We start from the raw sequence: 25,077 nt of genomic DNA on the forward strand, positions 1-25,077 counted from the left end.
TAAATGGGTTTTGGGCCTATAATGGATGGGCCCAGATGTCTTGTTTGCCGATTGTGCAAATATTTTACTTAGCTCACACAATTACAAGGATGAAACCCAAGATCAGTAACAGTTTTCTTGATAAGAACAAGTGTTAAAAATTCATCATTGCCATAAAATTAGTCGAAAAAGTCATTGGGGACCGAGGGCGGCGACTAGTGGCACTGTGGTGAATAGATAGGTGACATTAAATGTAGACCTCTAACTTGAGTACCTTATTTTATTTCTAGATCCACCAGAAGCTAGTGATCACTTTGTCATAGAAAAATAACAAACACTACATCCTTAAAAAAAGTTGTTCGTATAAAAATAGATGTATCAATAGACAAGACCATGTCTCATATTAGAGTTTTGGCAGCATCAAAGTGATCATACTTTTGGGTTTTGGCACACCTATTTGGATAAGATAAAGATTGGTCATAGAGGTTGATTAGAAATCCATCTTTCGAACATAGTATAACATTCAATAGGCTTGTACTCTGGAGCCGTATGTCCTGCTCCCTGTTAACACACACAAAAAAGAGATTAATTTCACTTTCTTTTATCCTTTTAACTATTGTCATTTTTTATTTTTTTATTTTATTCTGAAATTATTAATTTTATCTATTTAGCCTATAGAATGTTTTGTTTATTTATTTTTATTTCAGTTCGTATGGTCCACAAGATAAAATGTCCAAATTAATAGTGGTGAAAATCTAACCTAATACACCCATAGAAAAGGTAGTTTTATAATTTGCACAATCTAAATCTAGATGACATAATTAACCACTTGTCTTATGATTCACAACTTAGGTAACCAAAGGAAAACTCTATGGTTTGGAGTGCATACTCTATGTACCATATCATAAATTGGCATAACTTTATTATAAAATTTCGTAATATCAATCATAAAATGCGTAATCTCACCACAAATTAGAGTAACAAAAAATGTTGTAACCAAATCACAAACTTTTGTTACATGAATCACAAAATTTTGGACACTTCATTATGCTAATTTGTGTCGAGATTACGTATTTTATGATTGAAATTACGAAATTTTACAGTAAAATTACACCAATTTGTGGTAGGGTACATATGATCTACATCCTTAAGGGGTGCACACCATAGGTTTTCCCATAACCAAATACCCATATTCTTCTTCACCCCTTATTTCAAAATAGTGAGCAAAAAAAATGAGTGTTGCGTTGTGTGGTGTAAATTGTTTAAATTTTGAAAAAACATTTTTGCCCATCAAGTAAGCCTTAGCGGTTACTAATTTATTTTTCATTTGGCTATGGTTTAAAAGCCGACTTATTGATTAAAAAAAATTATTTTTCTCAAAAGCCTTATCATATCTGATTGATTCATGTTTCACCAAAAAATGAACTTTAACTACTCAAAAGCCTGTAGAAAAATCATTAAAGTTAAGAATGTGCTACATAAATCAGTTTTTTCCGCATTAAGTTTTCGTCGACTTATTTTTAGCCAACGAATTAGTCTTTTTGTCAATAGACAATCATCTCCAATTAGATCACATTACATCACATTAGAAACTATATAGCAACTAATTAGATGAAATTGATAGAAATAGAATAAATGATGATAGTTTAAGAGATAAAAATGAAAACGACCTAATAAAAAAAAAAGAAGAAGAAAAAAAAAGCAAACTTCACGTTTGGTACTATTTTCATTTTTTTCTTCTAAAATTAAAAAGAAAAAGAAAAAGTGATGCAGAAAACTTTTTGGCTAATTTTTTTTTTTATTGAAAATATTTTTGAGCAAATCTATTTTTTTAAGAAATACTTCTAAATTATTTTCTCAATTTTTAAGAACTGCTTTTCATACAAAAATGAAAGGGATAAGTATATTCAATTTTTTTTATTATTTATTTTCAAAAACGTGAACAACAAAAATAAAAAATTTCAAAACAATACCAAACACATTTGAAAAATATGGAAAACAAGTGAAGATGAGAAATTTCATACCTTGACCGTAGCAAATGTCATCTGATTTGAGTAAGTCCTTGTATAGCTACACATTGGCAACGAAAAATAAACAAATAAACAAAATAACTTTTTTAATAAGCTTTAAAAATGAATATGAAAAGCTGAGGTGAACCTACCCCGCAACTTGGCCTTGGACCCACCATGAACGCCACTCATCAACAATGGAATAATTGAGAGCTCTAGTCCATGCTTGAGTTCCCAAGAACGGAATTATCATGTCGTGATCACCACTATTTCAACCATCATTCCACCAACAACTTTCTTAATTAGTATTAGGGGAAATTACATTTTTAATTTATTGATTTAAATTTCATTTTTATTTTTTAATTTAAATTAAATAATTTAGACTCTACACCTTAAATTCAGTTTTAATTTGGTCACTTCGTTCAAATTGAAAGGTAAAATTAATAACTTTGAGACACTTGCGAAAATTTAGACAGAAGAATTAAATTGAAACATGACTTAAAATGTGGTGACTAAATTGTTCAAATTTAAACGATAGGGATCAAAGTAAAATTTTGGGTCAAATTATATAGGTGAAAAGTATTAATTACTTTTTTTTTTTTAACCAAATTATCTTTAGTTGAACTAAAAATTGGTTACGTCTAGTTAGGTTAGGTCCTTTAATGATCCAAATAATTCATTAGGTAGGTCTCTCTATACGTAGATTATTCATGAAAAAAATTAAATTGATCTAACCTAACTGGATGTAACAGAGCATATTCTGGCAGCAGACAAAGAGGTTTCCGGAGGATGTTCTCGGTTATGTGCATGCAGTTCTTAGCCCACCATTCGTATCCATTAGATTAATAGCTTTCATATTCATATGTTGTAATTAATTAGTTGCTTTACTTTTATTTGGACTTGTAATAGTTAATTAGTTAGTTAATTCATTTGAGTTTGTAATAATTAGTTTAATTAGGACATTCATTCAGACCCTCTTGTGCAAGGGCAAAACTTGTAATATTTTGTATGCCTTCCAACTCCTATTTCTTTCTCCCTTGTATTTACATGCTTACCATAGTAGTATCATGTTTTCGTTTCATATCGTTACCATGCGTTGTATCCATTTTTGCCTGCATTTGTCATTTCCTACTTATTTGAATATGTGTGTTACCGCATGCTTTGAGTTAATCCATATGACATAATAAGTAAGTCGAACCTAGTAGTTGCATTTTGCATGTATTGCGTTAGACACTTTGCATGTTAGGAGCATGCATTTTTTCTAATTATTTTCTTTTCTTTGGCTTGCCTTAGTTGAGTACTAGGTGAGCATTTTTGCTTTAACATATTGAATGTTTGTTTGTGTTGCCATATCAGGCATGTTACTATCAAGCTAAGTACTTATTCGACATACATGTTTGAATGCCTGTGGATGAAGGCTATTTCGTTTAAGTTGGGATGACTTTGATAAATATACATATGTGCTTTCTTTTCAAATAGCACGTATTCAAAACTCTTTTCAAACAAACATGAAATCAAAGCATTTCAAAGTAGCTGACATAGTCTATACTTGTGTGCCTTACATAGTAAAATTAGCATTAATAATCAAAACCAGAGCATGTAATGTACATAAAAATCACATCATGATTAGTAGAGGCTGATCTTTGATCGGGTGAGTGGGGTGCTCAATTCATGATCTTCTCCTCTCATACCTAAGTTCCCGAGCCAAGACACTTTGGTTATGACGAACAAGTGAACTTTGGCATGAGTCACGAGTTTCCTGAATTTTTCAAAAATATTTAGGTGGCGACTCTAAAATCTGGCAATGGAGTCCATTTTTGACATCTCTGATAATAAATGAATTTTCTAAAGATTTGCCAGATTTGGACTCTCATTTGTGTTATTTTGTTTCACATTGCACTTGTTGAACCAGATTCAAAATCACGGGAATCCGAACTGTAGGGCTATCGTATCCGAGGAGACTAAATCCCTCCAAGGAGTATAAAAAACTAGCTACATGGGCCTAAATGGGTTTTGGGCCTATAATGGATGGGCCCAGATGTCTTGTTTGTAGATTGTGCGGATATTTTACTTGGCTCACACTATTACAAGGATGAAACCCAAGATCAGTAACAGTTTGGGTGATAAGAACAAGCGTTGAAAAATTGTCATTGCCATAAAATTAGTCAGAAAAGTCATTGGGGACCGAGGGTGGCGACTAGTGGCGATGTGGTGAATAGATAGGTCACATTAAATGTAGACCTCTAACTTGAGTACCTTATTTTATTTCTAGATCCACCAGAAGCTAGTGATCACTTTGTCATAGAAAAATAACAAACATTGCATCCTTAAAAAATGGTGTTCATACAAAAATAGTTGTATCAATAGACAAGACCATATCTCATATTAGAGTTTTGGCAGCAACAAAGTGATCATACTTTTGGGTTTTGGCACCCCTATTTGGGTAAGATGAAGATTGATCATAGAGGTTGATTAGAAATCCATCTTTCAAACATAGTATAACATTCAATAGGCTTGTATTCTGGAACTGTATGTCCTGCTCCCTGTTAACACACACACAAAAAAGAGATTAATTTCACTTTCTTTTGCCCTTTTAACTATTGTTATTTTTATTTTTTATTTTTATTCTGAAATTATTAATTGTATCTATTTAGTCTATAGAATGTTTTGTTTATTTATTTTTATTTCAGTTCGTTTGGTCCACAAGATAAAATGTCCAAATTAATAGTGGTGGAAATCTAACCTAATACACCCATAGAAAAGGTAGTTTTATAATCTGCACAATCTAAACCTAAATCATATAATTAACCACTTGTCTTATGATTCACAACTTAGGTAACCAAAGGAAAACTCTATGGTTTAGGGTGCATACTACACTACAAGAAAAAGCAGTTTTGCCGACCACTTTTAGCTACCAAAACTAATTTAGTCGTCAAAAGTCACGGAATTGGCTACCAAAAATGATATTAGTCGGCAAAAGTCAACTTTTTAGCTACTAATTTTTTTTAGTAGGGGAATGTTGATTATTGGCTACTAAAAAAAATTTAGTAGCTAAAGATATTACAATTGGCGACTAAAACAATTTTTAGTAGCTAAACATATGACAATTGGCGACTAAATAAAAATTTAGTAGCCGTAGAGGTACCTTTAGCTACTAAATTATTTGGTAGCTGAATGAAAATTAAAAAATTCATGTTTTAATCTTTCCCGACCAAACGTTTGGTCGCCAAATGTCAAGTTTCGGCGACAAAATTTCATTTAGTCGCTGTATACCTACTTTCGGCTACTAAATTATTTGGTAGCCGAATGCAAATAAAAAAATTAGTTTTTAATCTTTCCCGACCAAACTTTTGGTCGCCAAATGTCAAGTTTCGGCGACAAAGCTTCTTTTAGTCGCTGTATACCTACTTTCGGCTACTAAATTGTTTGGTAGCCGAATGAAAATAAGAAAATTAATTATTTTTATTTTTATTTTTATTAAGAGGTTGTACACCCACCATCCAAAAATATTAATATCTTATTTTTTTTATTATCTCAAAATATTAATTTTTTAAAAAAATTAATTATTCAAATAATATGAATTTCTTATTTTGTCCTTGTTTTAAATCCATTAATAATACAAAAAGTACAATTATGACAATTGATATGTCTACAAAAATATACTATCAAAAGGTAATTTTGAAAAATTAATATTTTTAAAATGTAATAATTGTATTATAAAAAGAAATTAAATTCTGAAAATAGATTATTATTTTTAGATGGAAGAAGTAGTCGGCTTTCATTTGATGGTTGAACACATCTTTTAATAATTGGGCCCTCACGCGAAAGGTATGCTAAAATGGGCAACTTGTTATTGGCTGTTTGTCGATAGTTTTACATTGCAAAAATATAAAGGCATAGTTACAGGTCAGTCTGATGAATTTAATTTTTAATAATAAATTTATTATTTTTAAAAAGTACAATTAAACTATTTATACTTTTTACATCATCATATTTCAATAACACTAATAAATTAAGAATAAATCAAAATTCACAAATAAAAGACAAAATATCCCAATTATTTATCATTTTAATAAATTTTTCAATATTATTACCAGTACTAATGAAATAATCATTTTACAGACACAAAACATATATTTTAAAAGTTTTAAAAAAATTTCATTATCAAAACGAGGGCCAAGTGTGTAAAAAAAATTCACTCATGACTTATGAGTAAATAAATCAGATTTGTATGACTTATTTTTAAATTTATACTTTCTAAATATTTCTAAATTTTGTAAATTTTTTTTTTTCACAAACTGAGTCATAAAACTCCAATAAAGTAAAAAGTATAAACAATAAATAAAATTAAAAAATATTAATTTAACAAGTCTGATCTACTTTTCATTGACTCGAAAAAAATTAGCAGCAAATATTCGCTCTATTTCTCTCTCTTTTTGTCTATCTCCTATATTGCCAGTTGCCGCATCTCTTTCGCAATGCTATGGAATTTTTTCCATAAAAATTCATTATGTTCTTGCTGATCAGAATATTTAATTCAGTTTATTGGAAATTTATTTTTGGTAATCTGAATGGGGTGATTTAAATCAGGTTCTGAATGGTTTCTATCAGAACAAGATCTGGTTTGTTTGATAATAAACTTTTTTTTCCCTTTCATTTGTGAATGAACTCTTTTCACTTGTTATTATAATTTATATGGACGGTTGCATCAAATTGGCATTTTTTAACATATGACCCATCACGTCTTCATTCTAGTATTACCCATTTTTTAACATATGGCATTTTTTAACATATGTTAGCTCAAGTGAAAGAGTACTTTTGGCATATTATGTAATCCATGTGAATTTGTTTAATTAATCAAGTATACAAACATTGATAGAGTAGAATAGTGAAAAATGATTTATGTAGTCTATCTCACTTGAATAGGACACAAGCCTTAATTTTAATTTGGTTTGGACTGTGGCAATGCATTTTTCTATTGGTTAAATGGTGGATCATCAATCTTACATGACAATAATGTTTTCTGTTGTAGGCAATGTGAGGTTAGTTTGCTTTTCTAACATAAATTCTTCAACTAACTAAGGCATATTGATTGGTAAAGGAAATTGTTTGGTAGTGAAGATCCAGTCATCCTCTGATCAGCTGCTATTATGTAGCTTGGGTATTTTTTATGTTAACACTAACAGTTAGGGGTGAACCGCTGATATGTACCATGGGTAGTTTTTTATATTAATACCAACAGTTAGGTGTGAAGAATGGAACATTTCATTTTGCTTGACAACGTGGTAATTTGAAATATACTTGTATAATCATATTACTGTACAACGGATGCTTATCTTGGACTTATGAATAGGGATTTTCTGCACCAAACAACTCTTTGGCTCAATTGATTTGTACCCGAAGTTGACATCCTCTTACTTTTGTTTCACATCCAAGTCTTTCCTACAAACCTGTACTGTCCAACAAGATGAGGGATTTTAACTTTGTTAATTAAAAATTTCTTTTCTATGGTGTTTGCACTCGCTTTTCTCATTGTCGGTAAATACATCATTGCCAACTACCCAAAACCAGGCTGCTTGCTAGAGCTTGCTGGTCTACTCTGTGGAGTTACCCCTAATGGTAATCCTGTAGCACAGGATTGTCATTCAGGTTGGTTTTTTTTTTTAATGGATATTAATTATTAGCTGCTTTAGGTCACATATTATAATATATGTTTGTGGCCACTGTTAGTGCAGGACTAGTAGTACTTAAACTTGCATGGATAGGATTTTGGAGTTTTAACTTCCCACGGTAAGTATGCTATTTGTAAAATGCTCCGTCACCTTTATAGCCTTGTCGTCAACCATTGCAGCCTCCTTCGTCCATCATCTTCTCCAATTGGCCCTCCCTCGCTATTCTGATTTGTGAGCGTCAAAAAGCCTATGGCTTTGACATTCTTCTCTTGTTAAGAAAACAAATCTGAGTTTAAGTGGTATAAAAGTCATGCTTAACTCTTAACCTGTTTCATTGTAATAAAAGTCATGCTTAGGCGTGCTCCTAGTTGCAAAATGCAGCCAAGCACTAGCCCAGCACCTTCCGCGTGGCTAGGCAAGGCAACATAAAGAAGGCCGAGCTTGGTGTGCTTAAGGTTCGCGACTACTTAACGCAAAGTTAGGCAGAAGGTGCTGTGCCTGAAGGGCTTGCATGTTATATTTTGCATTGCTTTATTTTTGTTCAAATATCACCAGTGATTTAAGTTAGTATAAGGTGTAACTACCAGGGATTATAGCTCTCAATTATACAAGGCAATACAATGGGTATTCAGCCCCAAAAACCAGTGTTCTGTTTGGTTGTTTACATTGTGCGGTCAGTTTGGCCCATAGAAACAACAAACTGAGAAGTTTGGTTTGGTGTGAAAATCTGCCAAAATCCTAACCGAATCGAACCATGTTCATGTTAAGTTACTAATTTTCCCAAAAGCCTAAGCTGTTAGAAAATGGGTGAACAAGTAGACTGTACACATGGTCCTTGAAGTCGTGTTGGTCTATATGCTGATTTGTAAGGCACATGTAATCACTTGTGTCTATGACATACAGTAGGTTGGAAAGTATGTACAAAAACTAAAAATAGAAACTAACATATGTAAAAGATGCCTGATGGGGTTGACACAACTCATTTTATTGGTGTGTTTCATTGTCTTTTAGTACAATTTAGTAGAGCTTTCGAAAATGGCAATGCTGTGAATTTCAGTTAATTTGAGTGCTTAACTAACTTGCCATGAGACAAAATTACATGCTCATATCAGCAAGTTTTTTCAAGAGTATGTCATATCATGGAAATTCTACCTTGCAGCAAACTTGCCTCCACATCGTCTGGCTTATTTATTCTCTTTTCTGCAAAATGTGCTTTAAGCCGTATGAAATGTTCATGAGTACTGTCAATGCTTCTATTTTGGATTTCCACATGACTTTGTAGATACATCTCTCATTGATAACATCTAATATGCTTCTATTCTGAAATGTTCATGTGTGAATATGCATTTGCGGACATGCACAGTTGCCATGTAGAGCCAACTGTTGGAAATGTGTTTCTGTCTTTACTTTTTTTTAAACAAATAACATGTCATGCACACACATTGTGAAGAGCATGACATGGTTTTCATTATTTTGATATATCATTCTATCATTGACCATATAGTTTCACTAGTACTAGTGCTCTACTAGTTATGCTATCTAGTGGTCCAAAATTACGGGTCATTTCTTAAATTAACTTGTTTTAGAACTAATCGTGTCATAAAGTTCCACCCTAAAAGAGATTTATGTGACAAGCCAAACAGTGAATGAAAAACAACCTAATCTATCTCAGCTTGAAATGCGTGTTCTCATGGCTTCCTCGGTTAATGTTTGTGTGAGTTGTAGGTGACAAAATGGACAAGAGTTGGATGACGATAAATAATCGGTTGACAAGTAAAGAGTATCAACAAGGGGTGAAGTCATTCCTTGATTTTTCTACGGCAAATTTAGGCGTAGAGGATGAAATTAGGTGTCCGTGTGTCGATTGCATTAATGGCACAAAATATAGTAGACAAGTTGTGTGGATGCACTTGATCCGAAGAGGCATGGCATCTTCGTATCTAACTTGGGTGCATCACGGGGAACATGTTCCCGTGTCTCGTCCTAGTGTATCAAATGACCAATATGGAGGTAGTGGCGAATGTATGACAGATATCGATGATCCGCCCATGGATGAATTGCCTATTATGTTGGAAGAAATTTATGTGAGTGGTCTTATGGATGATCATACCGACGAGGAACCTTATGGTTTGGAGAGGGAGGATTTGCATAAGTTCACTAGGTTATTCGAAGATGCACAACGCAAAGTTCACCCAACATGTGAAAAGTTTTCTGTGTTATCATTCGTCATTAAGATGCTTCATGTGAAGGTGTACAACAAATGGAGCAACAAGTCATTCGATATGGTTATGCAGGTATTCAAGGACATTCTACCAGAATGTGATCCAACAGTTCCATGGACACTCTATGATGTTAAGAAGTTCTTACGTGACTTGGGGTTGGGATATGAAACAATTCATTCGTGCAAGAATGATTGTGCACTATTTTGGAAGGAGAGTGCTAATTTGGAGAAATGCCCTACATGTGACGCGTGTAGATACAAGTTGAATGATGATGGTGGTAAAAAGATTCCACACAAGGTATTGCGGTACTTTCCTTTGACACCGAGGTTGAAAAGACTGTATATGTCCAAAAAAACAGCCGCAGATATGAGATGGCACAATGAGAAGCGTGTGGATGATGACATATTAAGGCACCCGGCCGATGGTGAAGCATGGAAGGACTTTGATAAGCAACATCCGACGTTTTCTGATGACTATCGAAATGTAAGGCTAGGGCTGGCAACAGATGGTTTCAATCCATTTGGGAATATGAGCACATCATATAGCATGTGGCCCGTAATCTTAATGCCTTACAATCTCCCACCGTGGAAGTGCATGAAAGAGCCATATTGCATGATGTCATTGCTTATTCCCGGACGATCGGCACCTAGAAGAGACATTGATGTTTACTTGCAACCACTAATAGAAGAATTGAAGAATTTGTGGGAGCATGGTGTGCAAACATATGATGCATCGAACGGGCAAATTTTTAGAATGCATGTGGCGGTAATGTGGACCATAAATGACTTCCCTGCGTACGGTAACATGTCAGAGTGGAGTACAAAGGGTTACTTGGCTTGCCCTAATTGTAACAATAATGCATCGTCTCAGGGATTACGAAGTAAAATAGGGTATATGGGTGCTCGTCGCCACTTGCCTGAGAACCACACTTGGCGAACAAGTAAGCTCTTCAATGGTCAAACGGAGCATAGGTCCAAACCTTTGGAGTTATCGGGGGACCAAATACTAGAGCAAATTGATTCTGGGACTTACAAGCCGTATGGGAAGCACCCACAAAATCGAAAACGACAAAGGAATGAACATCAAAATTTGAATTGGAGCAAGAGAAGCATTATGTTTGACTTGCCCTATTGGAAGACGCTGAAGCTTCGACACAACCTTGATGTCATGCATATTGAGAAGAACATATGTGACAATGTCGTTGGGACACTTTTCAGCGTAGATGGAAAGAACAAGGACACGGACAAAGCACGCTTAGATTTGGAGGACATGAAAATACGTAAAGAGTTACATTTGAAGAGGCGTTCTAATGGGTCCTTTGAGAAGCGTCCCGCATTGTTCACATTGTCAGTGAAAGAGAGAGAAGGCTTTTGTGATTTCTTGAAATCAATAAAGTACCCTGATGGCTATGCAGCAAATATCTCCAATTGCGTAAACGCTCAAGCTGGAAAATTATCTGGCCTCAAAAGTCATGACAGTCATGTCCTTATACAACGACTTCTTCCAATTGGGATGCGTGGCTACCTGAATAAGGAAATTGGAACGACACTTTTTGAGTTGGGAAATTTCTTCAAACAATTGTGTTCAAAGACATTGAGGCGTTCAGATTTGCATAAATTGGATGAACAAATCGTACTCATACTTTGTAAGCTTGAGATGCTTTTCCCGCCGGCTTTTTTCGATGTCATGGTCCACTTGGCAATTCACTTGCCTCGAGAGGCTATGCTTGGAGGCCCAGTGCAATATCGATGGATGTACCCAATTGAGAGGTATTAACTTAGCCCTCGTATTACTGTCAAATTTAAGTTAATGCTTTACTGCTGATATAAATATTGCAGTATAACATTGTTATGATGCTTGCAAAATTAGGTTGCTTGGCCGTCTAAAAGGGTTTGTGGCCAACAAAGCTCATCCTGAAGGTTCTATTGCCGAGGCTTACATTTCCAAAGAATGTACAACATTTTGTTCAATGTATTTGGATGGAGTTGAAACATTGTTTAACCGCCCAGAAAGGAATTATGACATGGGTGACCGTGGCCTAGGGTTGGCGGTATTCACTCAAACTGTACGTCCCTTTGGTCTAATGACAAGGGCGTCCGATGTGTCCGTAGCTGAACGCGAGTTGGCTCATTGGTTTGTCCTACACAATAGCACAGAAGTGGATAAACACGTAGAGTATGAATCCTTCAAACGTATTTATAATGTTTTTGTTGTAAATTGATTTGTCTTTATCTTAGTAAATAGTTTTTGAATCGCATTTCTTGTAACTAGGGAGCACAAGAACTTGTTACACCAAAGAGCCGGTGCATTCGACATCGAAAACAGACATCGGAAAGAATTTCCTAAATGGTTCAAAGATCATGTAAGCTAGTATTCTCATATCCTACCATAGATCGTACATTAGGTAAATGTTACGCATGCTAGTAACATGACACATGTTCTTCATGTACATGAATGAATTGCGGAGCCAACATTCCCCCGAAGCAACTGATGATATGTGGTCATTAGCCAATGGTCCTAGTGGCTTAGTGAACACATATTCAGGATGTATTTGTAATGGTGTCCGTTATCATACTATCGACCGTGACAACCGTCGAAAAAGTCAGAATAGTGGATTAGTCGTGGAAGGGGAGCATGAAGGGCAATTGATACACTTCTATGGACACTTGTGCAGAGTGTGGGAACTGAACTATTTGTTCACACGTCGGATTGTATTGTTCCAATGTGAATGGTTTAACAGCGGTAGTAGTAGAACTATGCGTGTAGAGCCACATTTCACAACAGTTGATGTAACAAGTCGTTGGTACAAAGATGACTCATTTGTATTACCAAGTCAAGTTGAACAAGTATTCTATGTTAATGACACCAAATTAGGTACCAGTTGGAGAGTCGTTGAAAAGTTTCAACATCGAGGAATTTGGGATGTGCCGGAGATGGATGTCGTACAACCTGATGATGTGTTCCAACAAGAAGAAACCACCAAGGTCGTACCTACTATGGCTATTGATGATGATGTGGCTTTGCGTCGAGATGATATTGATTCTGAAATTATTCCCATGGAAGTTTTGCAATCTGTCAGAGGGGTAGAAGCCAAGGGTGTTACAGATGATGCCTTCATCTGTGATGATGAAGATGGATTAATGAGGGAGGGTGACGACACAGACGAAGAATATGACCTACAAAGTGATTTTGATACAGATGTTGATGTAGAATCTTGAATTTGGTCGTGCTTTAGTTCATGCCATAATTTGAGCAATGTGAATGTTCAATTGGTGCACAAATGCAAAGGAAACTCAAAATAATGAAGGGGGATCTGTCGTCGTAAATGTCAATAAACTCATAAATCAATGTGTGTTTAAGGCAGCTAATCGAAACTGAAATGGGTGGAGTTTTGCTGTGGGTGTACCCACTCAGTGCAGAAGTGCAGTCCCTGGACTCATGTTTTTGTTCTCTACCATTCTATGTTTTTTTCCTCTGGTTTATCTCTGCCCTGCCTTTGCTGATCTGCCCTGGAAGGGTTGCTGTCCAGAATGTAGTGGGAGGCATTTTTGGTGTATCTTTGGTAGTGAAGTTTATGGTGTAGCTTTGGTATCTAACTGCTGCTTACTGTGTCAAGTAGAATGTTTTCTGAGGGGGCCTGGAGTACATTCTCTGGAGCTGCTGTCAAATGGTTGGCCTACTTTAAATGTGGTGTTTTGTTGGGCTGCTGTCAAATGGAAGGGTGCTGGTCTGCATCTTGTTTGGCTGCAGCTATGCTGGTCAGATTGTGAGTTGAGCCCAGTTAAACCTGCATTCATTGAAGATCTGAATGGTTGGTGTATTTAATGGTCAGCATGGTAGTTTGTGCAATGGGTTACTATGGGGTGTGCTGGTGGAATGTAACTGAATGGTGCCTTTTAGTGGAATGCATCTGATATAGGAAGCTCTAAGCTGGTCTGCATTTGTTTGGCTGCAGCTATGCTAGTATGGCTGGTATGGCTGTAAAGCTGGTTTTGTCTGGTTGCTGCTCTGTTTTGCAATGGGTTTTTGTTGTGCTGCAACTGTGTGGATGTTTTTAGGTTCAAGTTTGGGGCTGCCTCTGCTCTGTTTATGCTTTGTTGTTGCTATTTTATGGTTTTGTAGATAGAGATTAGAATAAGAGTTAACCATGAATAAATGAAGGAAGGGTTAGTTTGGAAGGGTTAGTTTGAATTCAATTGTAATATGTATGTGTACAGCTTTTGAACAGTCTGGCTTTGAAATATGTATCTGATTTTGAACAGATTTTGAACAGTCTGCCTCTGCTCTATTTTATGGTTTTCTTGAGTATTGTTTGTTTACCAATTTATAAGATTTTTTGCTATTGAGAGAACATGGACATTGACTTTAAAAAAGCAAAAGAAGAGAATTTGATAAAAAATAGTTTAGACCTGCTATATCCTAAGTTCAGTTTGATAAAAAATCACAGAATATTTTTTGCTATTGATAGGCAGTCTACGGGTCAACCTAAGTTCAGTTTATATAGTTGCTCGTGTAGCTTGAATGGTTATATTAATTTATTAATCGTTTAATTTCTTGTTCGTAGAATATGTGCCTTTCTTTAGACCTGCTATATCCTAATTTCTTATCTACTGTTGATTTGTAGGACGATATCCCATTTGAAGTGCTTTTGCAACTGTTTCTCGTGTCCTTTGGTGCCAAGCAACAGTGAGCAACACATGCTAGAATAGTTTTAGTGGTTATTAAGAGTATTGGTTGCTAAGAAGTCTTTAATGATTTTTTTTGTTTGCATGTAGGGTCTGCCAAGACAGATGTGATGATATGCTTTATAATGTTTCAAACCTTTTCAACCCCATACACCTATTCCATCTTTTTCTTGCAGAGGCAAGTTCAATATTTATAGATAATGGGAACAACTAAGACTTCTTATCCCAATGTATATACTTTTATTTCGTTGATACAAAGAAAATGCCTTTATGTTCTATTCTTCACTTACCAGGCGAAGTTATTAAATAAAGTAATACATGCACTCCTAACTTGTTTGCAGTTACACTATGATCATCAAGTGCTTCTAAACTTACCTAATTTCAAAAGATACAGGAGCCAAAGCCGCTGAATATCTGTTGAGGTAGTTTAGTTACTTGAATTGTACTTTGATCTTTCCTCTGCAGTTGTGAATACTAGATTTTCATGAATCATATGCTTTAGATATGTTGAGAAGTGCAGGTTTTTTTAGAGCTTACTTTAGGTAGGAAATGTATTTTCTTTTTCAGTTTTTATTGGTTGGCGTAGTTGATGCAAACAAATGCAATGCATTGCAAGATAGTACCAGAGGATGGAACTTTGCCTGAGCTCTAGCTCATCCTTGTATCTGTATGAATTTGGGGGTGCTTTTAATGAACTTCTCAGTTTCTAAATTAGTTGAGTTAGTTCATGCCTTCAAAATTATTTTTTGTCAAAACTAACTAAAGCAGGCATATCATGGCATATTGGAAAATGGAAAATGGTGTTACTTATGTTATTGTATAGTTCATGTATTATTTTTGTCTGCAATAATCAAGCGGACTTATTTTTGTCTAGTTCATGTATATAGTGTTACTTATGTTATTGCAGATTGGAAAATGGTTCCTGGCTTAAAGACTGGTCGGCTTCGGAAGAAGACACTCACGCAGCCAGAAACAGACTCGCCAGCTGCTATTCCTTTAGGATCACCCGTTGCTCCGTCTCCTGTTCTACCCGTCCGATCAAATGTGGGACCATCTCATCATGTCACTAGCCAACCAATGGTTGATTCTGATGAGACACAAGCCCCATCCGAAACGCAGCCGAGTGGCGTAGGTAAGAATAAAGTGTATAAAATTTGTCAATTACCACATGCCATTGCCATTGTTTTTTTGTAGCCAAATTTTAGGCAATTTTCATGATGTTATGTTGTTAACAGGGACTTCGAAGCCCCTACGTGTACGTGGACCGACACTTGGCAAGGGCATACAAAAAATAATTAGAGCCAACAAAGGGGAAAAATGTTATGTTCACATCGATCGTGGGTTGAATGCAATGACTGGCAAGTATGCCACTCCAGCAACTAACGAGTTAGGAATTCAAATTAGAACCTTGTGCCCTTTGAAAGATGTGAAGTCATGGCTGGATCTTGATGAGACTACAAAAGCTGCCATCATCCAAGGAGTTCTTGTAACTAATATTACTTGTCCACAATATGTAATTGTATTATGTGAGTAATAAGAAAGACTAATATGTAATGATTACTATTTCAATTTGTTTTGCATGTAGGACAAGTTTCAAATTGGAGACGATTTCCACAATGACTTACAAGCACAGGAGATTGTGAATAAGAAGGCCTATGGGTTGTACAAAGATTGGAGGTACACCTTGAAGCAAGAGTTCGAATTGTTAGAAGGACTTCCACGTGATGAGATCTATGGTCATCCGCCCGTAGGGGTGAGTTTAGATAATTGGAAGCATTTGATCGATGTGGCATGGCAAGATGCATCTCACCAGGTAAAATAATAGACTAGATAGAGTACATACATCTATGTGAAAATGTGATATGCCTTAATATTGACAAAAAAATTGTTTATCTGCTTGACTTATTTTTAGAAACGGTCAAAAGCTGGCAAGAGTAATAGGAGTCAATTGCCGTACAATCATACCAATGGGTCTCGCTCATTTCCTATCGCAATGGCTGCTATGGTGAGTTCGATTTTTTTTAAACTTGAATCCATTATATGTTGTTTGGATATGAAAAATGTTATGTTCTCCTACACACACATATATATATATATATATATATTTTAAACTCTGTTAGTAAACATGTACTGTCTGCAAAAAATCTGTCTGGAAAAAATCTGTTAATGATACCCTTGCCACATGTTTGCATTCTAAATCTGCCTACACTATACTCTGTCTTTCTTTCGAAATCTGTCTCGCAAAATCTAAACTATACTCTGTTTACACTATAATACACTATAATACACAATCTGTCTACACTATAATACAGTATATATAAATCTGTCTACACTATAATACACAATCTGAACTATATATACTGCATTATACTACAAAATGTAAACTATACTCTAAAAATTTGTCTAAACTATAATACAGATTGTGTATAGTTTAGATTTATAAATCTGTGTACACTATACTACACTATAATACAGTATACACAATAGTTTTACTAAATCTATCTACACTAATTCATACACAATCTGAACTATATATACTGCCCAAGATCTAAACTATACTCTGTTTTTCACTTAAGATCATTAGTCTTGTAGCTCTTTGTGTTTTAGATTTAAGTTAATACATTCACAAAAAACAGATATTCCTGTACATACACATGTTATAATACACATAATCTGAAGTGATTATAAGTGGCTATGTGCGAAAATCTGTTGGACATAATCTGTTTGAGAAATTCTGTTTGATAATCTCTAGTAACATAGCTCATATAAATCTGTTGGACATAATCTGTTTGAATTTAAAATCAATGAGGATTGGGTTAATTTGATTATGAGCTATGTTACTAATAGCCACTCCTCCATACTTTGGAATGGAGAAGTGATTAATGGTATCCATAATGAAAGGGGCGTAAGGGAAGGTGACCCAATCTTACCTTACCTTACCTCTTTGTACTCTATATGGAAAGACTCTCAAACAAGATCACTTCGAAAGTTAAAGATCGCACTTGGAAGGGCATTAAAGCCTCTAGAAATAGTCCTCCACTTTCTCACTTGTTCTTTGCTGATGACCTCATACTCTTTGCCAAAGCTGATCAACCTAACTGTGAAATTATCATGGATGTTCTCATTGAATTTTGTGATGTGTCTGGGCAGAAAGTCAACCATGCTAAATCTAAACTTTTTGCCTCTTCTAACCTTCCTAGACATAAAGCTATGACCTAAGCTTTCAAAGTAGGATCCCCCTGACGTAAGATCTTGGTAAATACCTGGGATCCCTACTTCTCCATAAAAGAGTTAACAAGACCATGTTTAATGAGATCATAGAAAAGATGAAGACTAGACTCTCAGGGTGGAAAGCTAGAAATCTATCTCTTGCTGGCAGAACCACTCTCATATCTGTGACCTCAATTATTCCCAGTTACAACATGCAAACTATGGAACTTCCTAGGAGCCTTTGTAATGATATTGACAGATTGAACATAAATTTTCTCTAGAGGGACACTGATAGCAAGAAGAAAGTTCATTTGGTGTGTTGGGATAATGTGTGTAAAACAAAAGTTGAAGGGGGACTAGGTATTAGAAAAGCTAAAGATCACAATGCATCCCTTCTCATTAAACTGGGATGGAAAATTCTTAGTGAGAAAGACAAACTTTGGTGCTAAGTACTACAGTCTAAATATCTTAAGAATAACACCATATTCAATTGGCCCATAAGGAAAAGATCATCTCATACTTAAGAATAACACCCAATCATTAGTCTAGTAACATAGCTCATATAAATCTGTTAATGATAATCTCTTTGAATTCGAATCTGGCTGCAAATCTGGCAGAAAATCTGTCTAAAAATCTGTCTCCAAATCTGTCTCCCAATCTGTCCAGCAATTTGTTTAAAAATCTGTTCATGGAAATTTGTCTGTTTGGTGCATAAAGTGTCATTGATTTATACATTGATGTGTTAACAGGTAGCAAAAGATGGAGAGTTGGATTTCCCAAAGTTCTATGAGGACAGCCACACTTCAAAGAAAACGAATGACTGGATCCATCTGAAATGCCGTGAGCTGCATGTAAGTATGTGACAAGGAAATATATGTATTCAATATTTTCTTGTACTTAGTACCCAATAATACATATATGTTGCCAAAGTTTTTTAACCCTTATTTATTTGAAATGACAGCAAGAGATGGTCAATGTACAAGCGGCTGCCATCGAGTCGGGGACGCCATTGACACAAGAGGAGATTTCAAGGCAAGTGCTTGGACAGAAGAGAAGGTACTTGCTTGGATTTGGGAGTGGCCCACAACCGTCTACCATATTTGTAACATGAGCACACGATAAGGACATGGAGGCAATGCGAGCTGAGGTGGAGGCACTTCGTGAGGAGCGGCAAAAGGATCATGACGAGTTAATGAAAGAGCGAGAGGAGCACGAGAGATGTTACAATGAGCTGTTGAAAGAACGAGAGGAGCGCATTCAATTATCCAATCAGATGTTGAAAGAGCAGGAGGAGGGACAAAAGGCAAAGGACGAGACAAATACAAAGGTCGAGCATCTCAATAACGTAGTCGCCAAACTGTCACAACTCTTGGGAATCTAAGTTGGGCATCCGACGTTTGTTTTTTGGTAAGAACAATTTCATTAATGTCACACTTACTTTGTTTAAATATGTTCGCTTGAAGAGTTGAAAATGTCATCAATTTGTGAATTATTTGGGGTTAATGATTTCTTATGTAGTTACTAGAGTTTGGTATTGAGTTTTCTTAACAATGAACTTGTATTTAAAATATGTACTTGATTAAGATTAACTATAGTAGAAACATGTTAAAAAAACATAGCGAATTTCAATCTTCGTTTAGAGTAACATGTAAACTTCAACAGTGGTATTTTGAATAGTAACTCGAATATGTGTTTAAAAGTAATGGTAACCTTCCCGGTGACAAAAGTGACACGTTGGGACAGATGGTACGTAAATAGGACACATACGTTGGGATTTAGAGTTGAAAAAGTCATAAACTTAGACGAAAAAAGGGGTTCGGGGGGCGAAAATGCGAAATAGCCCCTGAAACACTATTTTCTCATAACGGGAAGCTTCCCGGTGATAAATGTGACATGTAGGGACAGACGGTATGTAAATAGCACGCCTACGTTAGGAATTAGAGTTGAAAATGTTATAAACTTAGTCGAAAAAAGGGGTTCGGGGGGCGAAAATGCAAAGCATCCCCCAAAACACTGTTTTCTGATAACGGGAAGCTTCCCGGTGATAAATGTGACATGTAGGGACAGACGGTACGTAAATAGCACGCCTACGTTGGGAGTTAGAGTTGAAAATGTCATAAACTTAGTCGAAAAAAGGGGTTCGGGGGGCGAAAATGCAAAGCATCCCCCAAAACACTGTTTCCTGATAACGGGAAGCTTCCCGGTGATAAATGTGACATGTAGGGACAGACGGTACGTAAATAGCACGCCTACGTTGGGAATTAGAGTTGAAAATGTCATAAACTTAGTCGAAAAAAGGGGTTCGGGGGGCGAAAATGCAAAGCATCCCCCAAAACACTGTTTTATGATAACGGGAAGCTTCCCGGTGATAAATGTGACATGTAGGGACAGACGGTACGTAAATAGCACGCCTACGTTGGGAATTAGAGTTGAAAATATCATAAACTTAGTCGAAAATAGGGGTTCGAGGGGCGAAAATGCAAAGCAGCCCCCGAAATTTTATTTTCTGGTAACGGGAAGCTTCCCGGTGATAAATGTGACATCTACGGACAGACGGTACATAAATAGGACACCTACTTTGGGAATTAGAGTTGAAAATGTCATAAACTTTGTCGAAAAAAGGGGTTCGGGGGGCGAAAATGCAAAACAGCCCCCGAGCCACTGTTTTTCCGTAATAGGAAGCTTCCCGGTGATAAATGTGACATGTAGGTGTCCACAATACGTAAGTAGGACAAGAACTAAATGTGACGAATGATATATCTTGTTGACCTAGTCCTTTGGAAATTGGAACAAAGGATTTGTAAAGTTCAGCTAAGGTTTAGGCGCAATTGTGTATTTGATAAGTTTAACTATCACCACTACAAAATGTGCAACAGTTGAACAATAGATAGTTCATATACATAACATGGCCTCAAGATTTGGCTGAAGGGAGGATAATTCCTCAGCAACAGGATAGGGAACTTAGGACTAAAGAAGCTAAGTATTGAAGGTACGTATCAAAATTAGATGGTGTAATGGAAGAATAGTTAAGCATAATCTTATATAGCTCGTCCCCATAAGCCTATAAAGAACCCAAGGCATTACTCATTCACAAACAGAAGCATATCTACATCTATAAACCCACTAATTAGTTTATTCTTTAAGGAAAGTGTTTCCAAAATTTCAATGATTATATCGAGAAAATTAGAATCTTTTATGAAGAAAAAGACCATATTAATTTCCATCCGTGGAGGTCAGAAAAACACTGAACTAACGTAACTGGAAGCTTCGTGGAGGTCACAAAAGCATAAGCATAGTGAGTTTTATGGATACCAGACAAACTGTAATGATGGGTTTTCTTACATTTTTATAACAAATAATTTTTGGATGAAATGGTAAGTACACCCAAAATTTTGGTAATTTCATAATACCTACACAATTTACTTTCACATTTAAGTACTAAAATTTACTTCGATAGATTTAGAGATAAAAAAGCTAAAACAAGAACTCATGATGGGTTCATGTTTGGATGTCTTGCATTAGTTAATAGATATCACTGTCCTTGTCTTTTAATGTTTGAAATTATTACGATATATATATGTCGTCCAGAAGTGCCATTACATGCACCGAACTAATGATTTTTTCCCCCTTTTTTGCAGATGTTTTTGGACATACAAATGTGGATATGTTTTTGTTGACAAGTACGGGAGGGCATTTTTTTCATATCTCTATCCGTATATATAGTGGTTTGTAAAAAAAATTTTGTTGGTAGCAATTAACGTAGCACGTGGTACATAATATAATTTTTGTTGTGGTACAAAAGTTGTAGGTGCACAAAGAATTTGGTTATTCCAGTATTATGTATTGAATTAAATTATTGACGTGGGCTTAGACTTAGTTCTTATGAAATTTGTAATATATATATATATATAAGTGGATGTTCAATATTAATTTTTTGGATGGTTGGAACTGAAATGTGTGTAATTGTTGTTGAATGCTTCATAACATATTTACTGTTGATGGATACAGGAATGCTGATTAATAATGGATACAGGTGCACCAAATATTTTAATTAAAAAAAAATGTTAACGTATTTGGCCACCAAATATTTTGGTAGCTAAATATGTAATCAAATGTTTTGGTGACTAAGAATTTAGTAGCAAAAACATAACCCATTAATTTGTTGCGACCAAATAATTAGTAGCTAAAACAATTGAGAAAGAGATAAAGAAAGTATTGGCTACTAAATTTTTTAGTCACGGAAAAAATATGGTGTCATTTGGCGACTAAAATGTTTGGTGGCAAAAAATGAAGAAGTGAATGTGAGCAGGCTTTTGGCTACAAAACTTTTAGTGGGCAAAAGTAACAATGACAAAAATTACTTAGTCACTAAAAATATGTATTCTATTGGTGACAAAAATGTTTGGTCTCTAATAGTTATTCTTAAATTATGGTAGCACTTTTAGTGACTAATTCTTTAGTGGCAGAAACAGACTTTTTGACGACTAAACTCAAAGTAGTAGCCAAATATGCACTTTCGGCAACCAATTTTTTAGTAGCTAAAAGTGAACCTTCCCTGACCACCACAGGTTGGTAGCCAAAAAGCCTAATTCCGCGACCAATTCTTTGTTGCGACCAAATAATTAGTAGCTAAAACAATTGAGAAAGAGATAAAGAAAGTATTGGCTACTAAATTTTTTAGTCACGGAAAAAATATGGTGTCATTTGGCGACTAAAATGTTTGGTGGCAAAAAATGAAGAAGTGAATGTGAGCAGGCTTTTGGCTACAAAACTTTTAGTGGACAAAAGTACCAATGACAAAAATTACTTAGTCACTAAAAATATGTATTCTATTGGTGACAAAAATGTTTGGTCTCTAATAGTTATTCTTAAATTATGGTAGCACTTTTAGTGACTAATACTTTAGTGGCAGAAACAGACCTTTTGCCGACTAAACTCAAAGTAGTAGCCAAATATGCACTTTCGGCGACCAATTTTTTAGTAGCTAAAAGTGAACCTTCCCTGACCACCACAGGTTGGTAGCCAAAAAGCCTAATTCCGCGACCAATTCTTTAGTGGCAGAAACATATATTTTGCCGACTAAACTCAAAGTCGTAGCCAAATGCTGATTATCGGCGACCAATTATTTTAGTAGGGGAAACATAACTTTTGCCGACTAAAGCCAATTTAGTAGCCAAATGTGTACACTTTCGGCGACCAAAAAGATTTTAGTCGGCAATACTATCGCTGACAGGGTAAAGGCGACGAGCTTAGCGACGAAAAATTTTGGTCGCTAATTCATTTTGGCGACTAAATAAGTGACTTTTGGCGACCAATATTTTGGTAGCCAAAAGTGACATTTCTTGTAGTGCTATATGTGCCTTATCATAAATTGGCATAACTTTATTATAATATTTCGTAATATCAATCATAAAATATGTAACCACACCACAAATTGGAGTAACAAAAAATGTCGTAATCAAATCATGAACTTTTATTTCATGAACCACAAAATTTTGGACACTTCGTTATGCTAATTTGTGTCGAGATTACGTATTTTATGATTGATGTTACGAAATTTTACAGTAAAGTTACACCAATTTGTGGTAGGATACATATGGTATGCATCTTTAAAGGGTACACGCCATAGGTTTTCCCATAACCAAATACCCATATTCTTCTTCACCCCTTATTTCAAAATAGTGAGGAAGAAAAATAAGTGTTGCGTTGTGTGGTTTAATTGTTCAAATTTTGAAATGACATTTTTGCCCATCAAGTTGGCCTTAGCGGTTACTAATTTATTTTTCATTGGGCTATGGTTTAAAAACCGACTTGTTGATTAAAAAAAATTATTTTTCTCAAAAGCCTTATCATGTCTAATTAATTCATGTTTCACCAAAAAATGAACTTTAACTACTCAAAAGCCTGTAGAAAAATCATTATAGTTAAAGAATGTGCTAAATAAATTAGTTTTTTTCACATTAAGTTTTTGTAGTCTTATTTTTAGCCAATGAATTAACCACTCAAATGCCTGTAGAAAAATCATTAAAGTTAAGAATGTGCTACATAAATTAGTTTTTTTTGCATTTGTCGACTTATTTTTAACCAATGAATTAGTCTTTTTGTCAATAGACAATCATCTCCAATTTGATCACATTAGAAACTATAGCAACTAATTAGACGAAATTGAAAGAGAAAGAATACATGATGATAGTTTAAGAGATAAAAATGAAAACGACCTAATAAAAAATACAAAGGAAAAACAAAAAACAAAAAAAAAAAAAACATACTTCATGTTTGGTACTATTTTCGTTTTTTTCTTCTAAAATTAAAAAGAAAAAGAAAAAGTGATGCAGAAAACTTTTTGGCTAATTTTTTTTTTATTGAAAATATTTTTGAGAACGTCTATTTTTTTAAGAAATACTTCTAAATTATTTTCTCAATTTATAGGAACTGCTTTCGTACAAAAATGAAAGGGATAAGTGTTTTCAATTTTTTTTATTATTTATTTTCAAAAACGTGAACAACAAAAATAAAAAATTTCAAAACAACACCAAACACATTTGAAAAATATGGAAAACAAGTGAAGACAGAAATTTCATACCTTGACCGTAGCAAATGTCATCCGATTTGAATAAGTCCTTGTATAACTACACATTGGCAACGAAAAATAAACAAATAAATAAAATAACTTTTTTAATAAGCTTTAAAAATGAATATGAAAAGCTGAGGTGAACCTACCCCGCAACTTGGCCTTTTTTTTTTTTTGATAAGCAAAAAGAACTTTATTGATGAGAAAGCATACATTACATATGGGACAACATCAATAAAGAAAGAAAGTGCAAAAAGCATCATGAACGCAACTTGGCCTTGGACCCACCATGAACGCCACTCATCAACAATGGAATAATTGAGAGCTCTAATCCATGCTTGAGTTCCCAAGAATGGAATTATCATGTCGTGATCACCACTATTTCAACCATCATTCCACCAACAACTTTCTTAATTAGTATTAGGGGAAATTACATTTTTAATTTATTGATTTAAATTTCATTTTTATTTTTTAATTTAAATTAAATAATTTAGACTCTACACTTTAAATTCAGTTTCAATTTCGTCACTTCGTTCAAATTGAAAGGTAAAATTGATGACTTTGAGACACTTGCGAAAATTTAGACAGAAGAATTAAATTGAAACATGACTTAAAATGTGGTGACTAAATTGTTCAAATTTAAACAATAGGGATCAAAGTAAAATTTTGGGTCAAATTATATAGGTGAAAAGTATTAATTACTTTTTTTTTTTAACCAAATTATCTTTA

At 34.8% G+C, this 25,077-nt stretch overlaps 2 protein-coding genes and 1 long non-coding RNA gene across 3 annotated transcripts; 1 reads left to right on the forward strand and 2 right to left on the reverse strand.

Moving 5' to 3' along the window:
- Positions 1–204: 204 nt before the first annotated feature.
- Positions 205–2,258, reverse strand: LOC145792713 (serine carboxypeptidase-like 17). The gene is made up of 3 exons (XM_082874034.1): positions 2,141–2,258; positions 2,004–2,049; positions 205–540 (listed from the first exon to the last, which is right to left on the reverse strand). Exons 1-3 carry the CDS (start codon positions 2,239–2,241, stop codon positions 457–459), a joined length of 231 nt encoding a protein of 76 aa, XP_082730160.1. The 5' UTR covers positions 2,242–2,258; the 3' UTR covers positions 205–456.
- Positions 2,259–4,197: 1,939 nt separating this feature from the next.
- On the reverse strand, positions 4,198–24,420 carry LOC145792714 (uncharacterized). The gene is made up of 2 exons (XR_014332488.1): positions 24,361–24,420; positions 4,198–4,531 (listed from the first exon to the last, which is right to left on the reverse strand). It is a non-coding gene; the product is annotated as an uncharacterized LOC145792714 (long non-coding RNA).
- LOC145792712 (uncharacterized) lies at positions 14,939–19,020 on the forward strand. Its single transcript, XM_082874033.1, has 7 exons — positions 14,939–14,989; positions 15,475–15,699; positions 15,803–16,053; positions 16,153–16,380; positions 16,480–16,572; positions 18,527–18,628; positions 18,739–19,020. The coding sequence occupies exons 2-7, from the start codon at positions 15,483–15,485 to the stop codon at positions 18,886–18,888; spliced, it is 1,041 nt and encodes a 346-aa protein (XP_082730159.1). The 5' UTR covers positions 14,939–14,989; positions 15,475–15,482; the 3' UTR covers positions 18,889–19,020.
- Positions 24,421–25,077: the final 657 nt, after the last annotated feature.

This window comes from Camellia sinensis, chromosome 6 (assembly GCF_055761805.1).
Source record: "Camellia sinensis isolate YWXY chromosome 6, ASM5576180v1, whole genome shotgun sequence".
Lineage (NCBI taxonomy): Eukaryota > Viridiplantae > Streptophyta > Magnoliopsida > Ericales > Theaceae > Camellia > Camellia sinensis.